The sequence below is a fragment of the Canis lupus genome, chromosome 2, assembly GCF_011100685.1.
Source record: "Canis lupus familiaris isolate Mischka breed German Shepherd chromosome 2, alternate assembly UU_Cfam_GSD_1.0, whole genome shotgun sequence".
In the NCBI taxonomy this organism is placed as follows: Eukaryota; Metazoa; Chordata; class Mammalia; order Carnivora; family Canidae; genus Canis; species Canis lupus.
The window spans coordinates 8,945,894-8,958,459 of record NC_049223.1 but is presented as its reverse complement, the minus strand read 5'-3'; the positions used below and the strand labels follow the sequence as shown (position 1 = coordinate 8,958,459).

At 40.1% G+C, this 12,566-nt stretch overlaps 1 protein-coding gene across 1 annotated transcript in view; it reads right to left on the bottom strand.

Annotated features, from left to right (window-relative positions):
* Window positions 1-10,164, bottom strand: part of DNAJC1 (DnaJ heat shock protein family (Hsp40) member C1) — a 207,341-nt gene extending 197,177 nt beyond the window's left edge. Inside the window, exon 1 of the mRNA XM_038529829.1 lies at window positions 9,668-10,164. Within this exon, the coding sequence (XP_038385757.1) occupies window positions 9,668-9,892 (225 nt within the window). The 5' untranslated portion in view covers window positions 9,893-10,164. The remainder of the gene's footprint in view (window positions 1-9,667) is intronic.
* Window positions 10,165-12,566: the final 2,402 nt, after the last annotated feature.

Below are 12,566 nucleotides of genomic sequence, written 5' to 3'. Positions count from 1 at the left end.
CTCAGTATTTTTCTACCTCTCTAAAATTAAGATAATCTTTATATATTGTTCCCCTGTAGGTAAAAAATCTTTTAAAAATTTGCTACCCATAAAGTAATAAGCATTCCAAAAGTCGTTTACTAGTATACATTACTTTGTAAGGCTATAGATTTACTTCATGTTGATATTGCTCTAAACTTCTCCAGAACTCTTAAGAATAGGCCTTAAACCAGTTTATGAACCTTACATTAAATTTATATTCAGGTCACTTTATCAGTCCCAAATGTATTTACCCAAGCTTACTAACCCAATTTAGTCACCAAATTTAGCTCCAAATGACTATTAGCTAAACTGAAAATAAAATCCATCTTAAAGATTTACTATTAATAAGAATAATCTGCCAAATATGCTGCAGGCTTTGAAGGTGATTCAAAATAATAAGTTTCAACAACAGTTTGAGAGATGTCAGTATTGTTGAAAACCTCTGACACTTTCTACAATAACTAATTTCAAGATCAATCTAATTTACACTAAGTTGAACCTCATACTACTTTGAAAGGTGTGATATAAAAGGCACGCATTAATTCTATATAACTACTATAGAATTGTACAGCATGGCAATCATTTGAACTTTATTAAATGTCTGAACCAAAATTCTTTAAACACCCACTAAAACACCCACCCAGGAAGTCTATTTCCTACCATAGATAAAACACCCACTAAAAAATACAAGATAGGATATAATCAACTACAAGTAAAATCACAATTTTTAGCTATCCTACATTATACATACATGTTAACTTTCTTAAATCAAATTTAGAAACTATTAACACAAAACACCACTTAAAGTCAGAAAATAACCTAAGTACTAATCTTTTATCTCTTAACTAAAAGGTCATTGAAAATAACTAATAAGATTTGCAATTTTTTTCTTATTTCAAAAAGTCAGAGGCTTCTTGGTAATGTATAACTTCAATTGGTCATGGGATAGCCTACTTAACATGACCCATTTTGATGTGGTATGAATAAAGTCCTCAAAAACTGACAAGAAATAAGAAGTCTCTACCTTCCTTAGTCGCATGCATATATATGGGCCCCATGATTTCCCTAAGATCTGTTCGGACCTTCCCAGTAAATGACAATGATCTTTCTGATCTTAACTTGTTTTGACTACTACTCATTGCACGTCCGACAGTAGAGTCTCATGTAGCTCTTAAAAATTCTTGTGCCTTCTAAAACCAGGAGTTGTTTAACTAAGGAAATTATTCCTTTTAGAATTCTAGTGTTTGCTTTCAGTGGCATTTTAATACTGCTATTTAGACTATGACATACACTTTACTTAATTCTTGATTTTAGGCTCTGATCTTCAACAATTAATCTTTAATAATTCAAATTCTATTAGCTGACTGTGTACCTGCACAGGGCTTTATGTTTACTGCCTCACTGGCACTAAAATGGGTGTCTATCTAATAATGAAACATTGTATTAAACACATTCTCTCCAACCAGAAATGTAGACTATGGCATACACTTGCTTTTGCAACATGCCCAATTACATATGAGATTTCAGTTGGTTGATGACATTAATCAGAAACACTAAGTGAATGAATCCTAACCTTACTTTAGTATTAACAAGGATGGGAACGGAGACCCAAATTCTATATTAAATTTCTAATTATGTCCTAATGACACTCTTCAACAAAAATTTCAGTAAATATAAGTAAAAAAAACAAAATATTTAGCTCCTAAAATAAAATACTGTGATGTTACTTAAAACACCATAATCATTTCAGCTGGGCTTGAGAAAAGAATGGAAAACTTCAGAGAGACCCTTACCATGGAGATAAAAGAGTTAAAAAACTGAAATGAAAAACGCAGTAACTGAGATTGAAAACAGGCTTGATGCAATGAACACAAAGTTGGAAGAAGCAGAGAACAAATATGTGATACAGATGACAAAAAAAAAAAAAAAAAAGGACAATCATGAAGTTGAACAAAAGAAAGAAAAATCATGGAACATAAGAATAGCCTTGCTGGATAGAGTGTTCTTGGCTGCAGATTTCTCACATTCAGCACTTTGAATATATCATGCTACTCCCTTCTGGCTTGCCAAATTTCTGTTGAGAAATTTGCAGCTAGCCTTATGGGTCTTCCTTTGTGAGTTAAGGACTTTGTTTGCTCTTTTTAAGATTTTTTTTTCCATATCATTATATTTTGCAAGTGTAATTACAATATGTCTTGGTGTTGGCCTACTTTTTTTGATTTTGCTGTGAGTTCTCTGTGCCTCATGGATCTTGATATCAGTTTCCTTCTCCAGCTTAGGGAATTTTTCAACTATTATTTCCTCAAGTAAATTTTCTGCCCTCTTTGTCTCCTTCTTCTTCTGGGACTTCTCTGATATGAATGTTATTATGTTTGATAGAATCACTGAGTTCAATATCCTCAAATCAATCAACATGATACACTACATTCATAAAAGAAAGGACAAGAACCATATGATCCTTTCAGTAAATGCAGAAAAAGCATCTGACAAAGTACATCTATTCATGATAAAAACCCTCAACAAAGTAGGTTTAGAGGAAACATACCTCAACATAATAAAGGCCATACATGAAGAACCTACACCTAATATCATTCTCAATGGGGAAAAACTGAGAGGTTTCCTCTACGGTCAGGAAGAAGACAAGAATGTCCACTCTCACCACTGTTATTTAACACAGTATTGGAAATTCTACCCACAGCAATCAGACGACAAAAAGAAAAAGCATCCAAATCGGTAAGAAAAAAGTAGCATATTCACTATTTGCGGACAACATGACTCTGTAGAAAATCCAAAAGACTCCACCAAAAAACTGCTAGAACCAACACATGAATTCTGTAAAGTCAACAGTAAACAAAATCAACATACAAAAATCAGTTGCATTTCTATACACCAATAATGAAGCAGCAGAAAGAAATAACAAGGAATCAAACCTCAATTACAACTGCACCAAAAACCATAAGATACCTAGGACTAAATCTAAGCAAAGAGGTGAAAGACCTATATCCTGAAACCTATAAAATACTGATGAAAGAAACTGAAGATGACACAAAGAAATGGAAAGACCGGGATGCCTGGGTGGCTCAGCGGTTGGGCACCTGCCTTTGGTTCAGGTCTGATCCCAGGATACAGGATCGAGTCCCACATCAGACTCCCTGCGAGGAGCCTGCTTCTCCCTCTGCCTGTGTCTCTGCCTCTCTCTCTCTCAGTCTATGTCTATCATGAATAAATAAATAAATCTTAAAAAAAAAAAAAAAAGAAATGGAAAGACATACCATGCTCATGGACTGGAAGAACAAATATTGTTAAAATGTCTATACAACTCAAAGCAATCTACATATTTAATGTAATCTCTTTTGGAATACCAACAGCAGGGGCACCTGGGTGGCTCAGTGGCTGAGCATGTGCCTTTGGCTCAGGTTGTGATCCTGGGGTTCTGCAACTGAGTCCTGTATCAGGCTCCTACAGGGAGCCTACTTCTCCTTCTGCCTATGTCTCTGCCTCTGTCTCATGAATAAATAAAATATTTAAAAAAATATTGACAGCATTTTTCACAGAACTAGAACAAACAATCCTAAAATTTGTATGGAACCACAAAAAAAAAAAAAAAAAAAAAAAAAACCTTGAATAGCCAAAGCAAACTTGAAAAAGCAAAGCTGGAGGCATCAGAATTCTGGGCTTCAAGTTATATTACAAAGCTGCAGTAATCAAGACAGTATAGTACCGACACAAAAATAAACACATAGATTTATGAAACAGAACAGAAATCCCAGGAATGAATCCACAACCATATGGGCAAATCTTAAAAGAGCAGGAAAGAATATCCAATGGACAAAAGACAATCATTTCAACAAATGGTATTGGGAAAACTGGACAGCAACATGCAGATGAATGAAACTTGACCACTTTCTTTCACCATACACAAACATAAACTCAAAATGGATTAAAGACCTAAATATGAGGCCTGAAACCATTAAAATCCTAGAGCAGAACACAGGCAGTAACCTCTGACATTGGCTGTAGTAACTTCTTACTAGATATGTCTCCTGAGGAAGGGAAACAAAAGCAAAAATAAATTACTGGGACTTCATCAAGATAAAAAGCTTCTGCATAGTAAAGGAAACAATCCATAAAACTAAAAGGCAGCCTACCAAATGGGAGAAGATATTTGCAAATGACATGTCTGATAAAGGACTAGTATCCAAAATCTATAAAGAACTTATTACCAAACTCTACATCCAAAAATAAATAATCCAATTAAAAATGGTCAGAAGACATGAACAGACACTTTTCAAAAAAAGACATACAGATGGCCAAGAGACATATGAAAAGATGCTTAACACCACTATTCATCAGTGAAGTACAAATCAAAACTACAATTAGATATATCACCTCACACCTGTCAGAATGGCTAAAATTAACAACACAAGAAACAACGGGTGTTGGTGAGGATATAGAGAATGGGGAATTCTCTCTCCTATACTATTGGTGGGAATGCAAACTGGTAAAGCCACTCTGGAAAACAGTATGGAGTTTTCTCAAAAAGTTATAAATAGAACTACCCTATGATCCAGCAATTGTACTACGAGGTATTTATTCAAAGTTACAAAAATCCTAATTCTAAGGGATATGTGCACCCTAATGTTTATCTCAGCATTATCTATAATAGCCTAAATATGGAAAGAGCCCAAATGTCTATTGACTGAGGAATGGATAAAGAAGATGTGATAATATATACAGTGGAATATTACTCAGTCATCAAAAAAAGAATTAAATCTTGCATCAAAAAAGAATTAAATCTTGCCATTTCCAATAATGTGGATGGAGCTAGTGAGCATCATGCAAAATGAAATACGTCAGAAAGACAAATGCCATATGATTTCACATATGTGGAATTTAAGAAACAATTGTTCAGGGGGGAACATAGAGGGGTAATTTAAGAAAAAGACTCTTAACTATATAGAACAAACTGATGGTTATAGAAGGGAGGTGGGTAGAGGGATGGGTTAAACAGGTGATGGGGATTGAGAGCACTTGTGATGAACACAGGGTGTTGTATGGAAGTGTCCAATCACTAAATTGTATACCTGAAATAAATATTACAGTGTATGTTAATCTGGAATTTAAATAAAAACTTAAAAAAAAAACATAGTAATGATGTCTTACATTCATTAATATAGAACCCACTTTCACAAATAAGTGCTTTGATGAAAATAAAGAAAGGTTTTAAAAGATATTTATGACTATACTTTCATTATAAAATGGGGCCAGGGTCCTGGTTCTCCTAATCAAAAGTCTCTCTCTTCACTACAGCTCCTCTCCTTCCATCTCTGCTCACATGTCTATACAAGATAATATTTAAATATCTGCAATGTACTTAATAATGAAGTAAATAAAGATACTATTTGTCCAAAAAATGAGGCAACTAACTTGTCCAAGATTATAAGTCAGAAGATGGCCTGGTCCAAGTTCTAAAGGTCATCGATCATTCCAATTAAAGTGTTTAGAGAGTGACCAACTTAATTATTTTAGATCAAGTGGAAAAGGGGATAAAATGGATGCTACATTCAGTCTCCATGATCCCTGGTTTCTAGTTTAGCATAAGGATATCACAAAAAAATATTTATATTGTCTCTAATTCTTCCCCTTCTCTCCTGAGCCCAATCTAACCAGACCGTTGATCTCACCACCCCCGAAACAGCTCCTGCTTAGGTAATCAATGACCTCCACGTTGTTATATTCAACAGTCAATTCTCAGAACCTTCATTTTAATTATCATCAGCATTTTCCCCACCTGATCACTTTCTCCTCTTTAAAATTCTTTCTTAAAAAAATATAAAATAAAATAAAATAAAATAAAATAAAATAAAATAAAAATAAAATAAAATTCTTTCTTGACTTGAAAGAGACCATCTTTCTCTTGGTTTGCCTCCTACTTCACTGGCTGTTCCTTCTCCATTTCCTTTGTTGGTTCTTCCACATCTCCCTGACTCTGGAAGTTTGGAATGCCCGTGGCTTACCTCCCAGGCCTCCGTTTTCCCTCTTACTTTTACCACCCACCCCTCCAGGTGAACTTATCCAGTTTTGTGGTCTCAAATTGCCTTCTAAGTGCCAAGGACTCCCAAATTTATATCTACAGCTCAAATCTTTCTCCTTGTAACTCCAGAATTATATAACCAATGTCGATATGCCAGATCCACTTGAATGTTTAACAGATACTTAAATTCGGCACAACCAAAGCCAAATTTCTGATTTTCCCCCAACCAGACCTGTGTCTATACTAGCTTCTCCATCTCATTAGGTAACAACTGCAATTAAACAAGTATTTAATTACCGAGGCCAAAAGCTTTAGAATTATTCTCAACCTCACCCCCCTCATATGATACATTGAAACAAACAGTAAAATTCTGTCAGCTTTTGTTTCAATTATATCCAGAATTTGACCAGATCCACTCTACATTTTACACCACAATTATCCCACTAAGTAGCTAAAGACATACATACAGTCCTCAACACAATAATCATTCTGAAATTTAAGTCAAATCAGGTACCTCTTCAGTTTAACCCAACATGGATCCCAACTTACACATACGTAATAGCCAAAGTCCATGACTCTGATCTCATCTCCTGTTACCGTCCTCCTGGTTCACCCTTCTCCAGCCCCACTAGCTGCGCCGCTATTCCTCAAACATTAAGCAAACTCTTGCCTCAGGCCTTAGTATTTACTGTCTGCCTTTCTTGAATACCTTCCCCAACTTGTCCACATGACTCACATACTTCCTTTGGAGGTCTTTTCTGACCACCTGACATTTATATTTACTTGTTTGATTGTTTCCTATTACCTCCCCCAAGTAAAATGCAAGTTTCACAAGGCTAGGGTTTTTTTTTTTTTTTTAAATAATTTTTTAATTTATTTATGATAGTCACAGAGAGAGAGAGAGAGAGAGAGGCAGAGACACAGGCAGAGGGAGAAGCAGGCTCCATGCACTGGGAGCCCGATGTGGGATTCGATCCCGGGTCTCCAGGATCGCGCCCTGGGCCAAGACAGGCACCAAACCGCTGCGCCACCCAGGGATCCCTAGGGGGTTTGTTTTATATGCCAGCCAATTCCCAGTGTTTAAACTTCAGCAGGCACAAAATAAATCTCTGTTAAATTAACAACAAAACTGATGGATGCATAGAGCCAATTTACAACTCTGAATAACCTATCTAATTTGTCCTAGTCCCTCATGTCTGGCTAGTCACCAAAAGATTACTGGCTCTGGCCTGAAAATTAAACATTAAGAAACGGAAAGAGGCTACCTTTGTCTCTACCAAATTTCTGGTCCCCTGAAAGTGTTCCAAAAAGTTAAGTTTCAATGTAATGTGAAGAACTTGTTCCATTCAGTGTCTCTGCTTGGGTAGAATAAAATTGCTTCTGGTATTCCTTCCAATTTCAACACTGCTAGGTAGAGAAACACAGATTAAAATAATTTTCTGGATCCTTCTTTTCAAATTCTACTTTGACATAGAATCTTCTCGATTATGCTTCTTTATTCTCTATCTTTGCTCCTACAGTTAAGTGCTCTGATTGTTTTACTGCCTAATTAACTCTGAAATTAAACTGCGTGAAATTATAAATGAAAATTTTATGAGGGTTCTCATGCAAGCCAGACTACATAATCGAAATTTTAAACTACTGCTACTAAATTTCTATATTCCTTTAAAGGACCTTAAAATTCCATGAATAACTGGAAAGTATCTTCAAGATCTTTGGACAGGTTATGTATAGGCTTTTACCAGGAGCACCTGGGTGGCTCAGTCTGCTAAGCATCTGCCTTCAGCTCAGGTCATGATCCTGGGCTCCTGGGATCAAGCCTGTATCCAGGTCCCTGCTGGGCAAGGAGTCTGCTTCTCCCTCTCCCTCTGTCCTTCCCCATGCTCTCAATCTCTCTCAAATAAATAAAATCTTTTTTTAAAAAGGACTTTCTAGCTACAGAATTTATTCAATCATGATAAATTCTATATATTAAAGGCATTCTTAAGTGTCCTCGGAGTTATAGTTTCACTAATGATTTTTATTCTTTTTTATTTTTATATTTTTAAAGATTTTATTTATTTATTCATAGAGAGAAAGAGGCAGAGAGAGAAGCAGGCTCCATGCAGGGAGCCGGACGTGGGACTCGATTCGAGGTCTCCAGGATCAGACCCCGGGGCTGCAGGCGGCGCTAAGCCGCTGGGCCACCGGGGCTGCCCCTTCACTAATGATTTTTACACATTTATATCATTTACTCCGAAAATGAGGTATAGCCAAAGTCCATGACTTTGTCTCCATGAGTAGCAAGTGGCACCAGGTGAAGATAATGAATATAGACAGATACCACACAATTGTTTGCATGTATGAATCTTAAGTGTGAAATGCTTACACTGTGTAACTTACAAAAATGAAATTGTTAAAATCATGGGGCCGGGGCAAAAGCAATTTTATATTCCATTCTTTTTCGCTGAATGTAAATTTCCATTTAGTGTTAAACTCAATAGTTTGTACAAATTTATGATAACCTATGGGGGGAAATGTACATTTCATATCTAGTCATGAACGACATACCATATTCATATCTTGTCTAGGATGACAATTGTTGGTAAACCTTACTTTTTTTTTTTTTTTTTTACCCACATAACTATTCAAAGCATTTTCTGAAGGGCTGAATCGGATCGTGTGAAATTCTGTCTTTATCCCATAATCCTTAAATCAGTGAAATGTCATCTTTTCCGTGGCAGCAGGTTGCAGATGGACTGGATATCTACCCTCCGGTACCGCTCCCGAAGTAGGAGTAAAGAGCAACAAACTGACATTACAAGTTAGCCTCAAGCTCAGAAAAGAAAGTTAAAGAAAAGAAATGGAAGGAAAACAAAAAGAAAGAAAACTCTCTTGTGCTACTGGTTGGGCTTCTCTTCCTGTAACACCCCCAAGTGCCTCCCCTACCCAGAAAACTTCTATTTTTAATTCCAGGACCAATACGGTGGAGGCTTCAAGATCCTCCAGATTTCAAAGCTGTGATACGAAGCCCTATTCAACAGGCTAAAAAGTCCAAGGTACACCGAGAGGAAAACTTCTGCAACACAGACGCCGACCAAAATGCCTATCTTCCCGGAAAGGAAGAGAGGCAAGAAAGCAGCTAAAATGGCAAGTGTAACCGGATAGGTGAAAATTTAGGGGAAGCCATGACTATTCTCTCCACACTCAGGAGGCAGCAAAGCGAAGATGTAAAAGGTCTGCCCACGCTACTCTTCTCCTTCTTCCCCCAGCTCAGCTGGGTGCAAGGATCGCCCCCAGAATGGCTGAGGGAAGACGAGGTATCGACACCCCATGCTGGAGGCACCGTCCGACCTGTCACCGAGACCGGAACCGGAGAAGGGGAGCACAGCGGTGAGGAGCGGGGGTGGGGGACCAACCCTGAGGCTGGGGTGACCAGGAGACCCCGGCGGGCCCCGGGGAGCAGGGCCGCCAGAGCCCAGGATGCCCACGTCCTGGCCGCGGCGCCGGCTCCCTCCGAGGAAACCGGGTGCAAGCCCGCCCCACCCCCTCCTTTCTGCCGCGACCCGTACGTTTCGGCCCCGGGAGTCCCTGAAGAGGCGCAGCCCTCGGGCGGCCGGCGGCCCCGCTTACCTGCTGCACCCCGAGGAACTGGTAGAAGTTGAGCTGCACCTCCTCCACCAAGTCAAATAACTCCAGGTCCCCGCTCTCCCAGCCGTGCGCCGGCCCCACCGCCGCCAGGAGCAGCAGCAACAGCAGCGGCGGCGGCGGCGGGAACCGCACAAGCCGACGCCAGCGACGCCGAGGTGGCCGAGGTGGCCGAGGTGGCCGGGCCGGCCGGGAGCAGGTAGCCGTCATCGCACTGGGCTCGGAAAGGTCAGCCGCCACGCTGTGCCGTCGGCCGCCACCGGGGACGTGGCGGGCAGCGCGGGCTGTGCGAACAGCGCCTGTCAGTCAGAAGCACCGGCAGCCGCACGGGAGGCGCCCGCCCCGCGGCCCGCCCCGGCGGCAGGGCGAGGGCGAGGGCGGCGGGAGCGGGCGGGAGCGGGCGGACGCAGCGGCGGGTGGGTGGCCGGGCGGGGCCGCAGGCGGCTCTACCTTCCGCAGACCCTCACCCCCAGGCCTACAAACAGCTGCACGGCCGGCGCCCGGCGCTGAGGTTGCAGAGGGGGAGCGGCTTCCCTTCGCCTCAGCCTATCCCAGTCCCCGCTTCCGGTGACATCACGTCTCCTAGCAACCGCGGGGCCGTGGGCGGGGCCGGAAGTAGGGAAGTCGGGCGGCCGGGATCCGGGCCTCTGAGAAACGCCTTTTTTGTCGCTCGCTAGCGCACCCTGAGAAGCTGTGCGTTTATTTACGCAGATTAAGGCACATGGAAGCACACGTGTACCTGAACAGCCCACGTATAAATCTTCCTCGGAAACGTCTACCTTCTTACTATCTTCCCCGCCCGCCGTTTGGAAAACCAGCATATTTGAAGACTGATTTGATTATGGCCTCTGTTTACAGACATTTCATTATACTGTCTGCATAAAGATACAGGAGAAATTGAACCCACGGCCTGAAAGCGGGGGGGGGGGGGGGGGGGGGGCAGTTCTAGTGAATAGAGCGTCCTTTATGGCCGAGGTGAAGCAGAAATGGAATTCGGACCAACACAAAAAGTATAGTGCTAAATAAGATTTATGGGCATAATACCATATGGCATAGGCAGCCTGGTAGAATGAATAATGGTGACTCAGTCACAGTCTCAAGGGAAGTGCAGTTTATCCACCTTAACCCCTTTTTTCTTTCTTCTTTCCTTTCCTTTTCTTTTCTTTTCTTTTCTTTTCTTTTCTTTTCTTTCTTTTCTTTTCTTTTCTTTCTTTTTTTTCCTTAACCCATTTCTAATTGGGACTCCTTTCCCAACTGAGATGTTTTTAAAGAAATATACAGGCTTAAAACCTGCTTTCCCTTTCCCACCGATGTCTTACCTCCTACTCCTGCATTGCTTCTGTGCAGTACCTTCTAAGTTTTTTTCCTCTACCACTGTTGCTTTCTCTTGCGTAAACTTAATTTTCTTTGTATGCTTCTCACACTTTTCCTCCCTGACCCCCTACTCTTGTTGAGGAAGTAGAAGGGAATATATATATATATATATATATATATACCATATACCATATATACCAAATATATATATATATTTGTATTAACTCAGGGTGCTTGCCCAGTTTTGAAAATTTTGCATTATGCTTTTCCCATCTTGGACCTTGCCAGTTAAATTAAGCTCAATAGGGGATAAAACTACTTTCACTCTTATTATAAAAGCATATATTTGATCAAGGTTAGGAAAACAGTAACTAGGAAGTAAATCTTAAATCCTTTTATTATTACAACACAAAATATTTTTAAATCGTCATAAGTGAATGCAAAACTATCTTGCCTTAGAATGTATATGCTTGAATTTATCACATTTTAATTTGATCCTGAGGCTTACCTTTCAAAGATACATGAGCAGGGGTGTCTCCATCTGCCAGGGCTGCTACAACAGAATACTATAGACTGGGTAGCTTAAACAACACATTTGTTTTTCCACAGTTCTGGAGGCTGGGAAATATGAAATCTGGGTGCCAGCATGGTAGGACTCTAGTGAGGGCTCTTTCCTGGCTGTAGACAGCTGCCTTCTTCCTGTACCCTTACAAGGTGGGACTAGGGGAAGGAAGAGAAGAGGTAGAAAGGAAGGGAGAGGTAGAAAGAAAGAGGTGTATGGAGATCTATGTTTCCTCTTATAAGGGCACTAATCCCACAATGGGAGCTCCACCATCATGACCTCATCTAAACCTAATTATCTCCCAAAGGCCCCATCTCTCAATACCATCACACTGGGGATTAGGACTTCAACACATGAATTTTGGGGAAGTCATTTAGTCGGTAGCAAGGGTTATCACTTAATCTGTGTATCCTTGGTACCAAGGACAATGCATTCAATTAGTTGAATTCAACACTGAAAATCTCCCACCATTTCTCCCAGTACAATTTTTAGCTTGCTTTTTGGTATGTCATTTCTCTTAAGATGAAAGACATCTTCATCTTCACCAAGTCTCTCATTTAACTTAATGTTTATTCAATGAGTAAAACATCTAAATAAGATGAAAGTAATCATCTTAAGTGCAATATAACATTTGAGACCAGAGTACATATTGCCACAAATCTAGGATTCTTGCCCTGACCTTTTAGCAGACCGTCTAGTATTTCCTACAGTACTGCTAATGCTTCTCACTCCTATAGAGGTCCTGCTCTTGAAGCTTTATCCTGCTCAGTTCCAATGATAGTTGTCCATGCTGACATTCTGGTCCAGGTCTCTGCAAACAACACAGTGATATTCACATTTAGGCTTCTAGTTGGCATCTTCGCATGTCCCCAAAGGGCAATGCAGCTGAATAAATCATCTTACTGAGGTCTGGACTATGTAAGCTGATAACTGCCAGCTATCTTCTTCTCCAGTGACATTTACTGACTCTGAGCATGGGCTGAAGTTTGGCCTGAGAGAGGGAGTTTA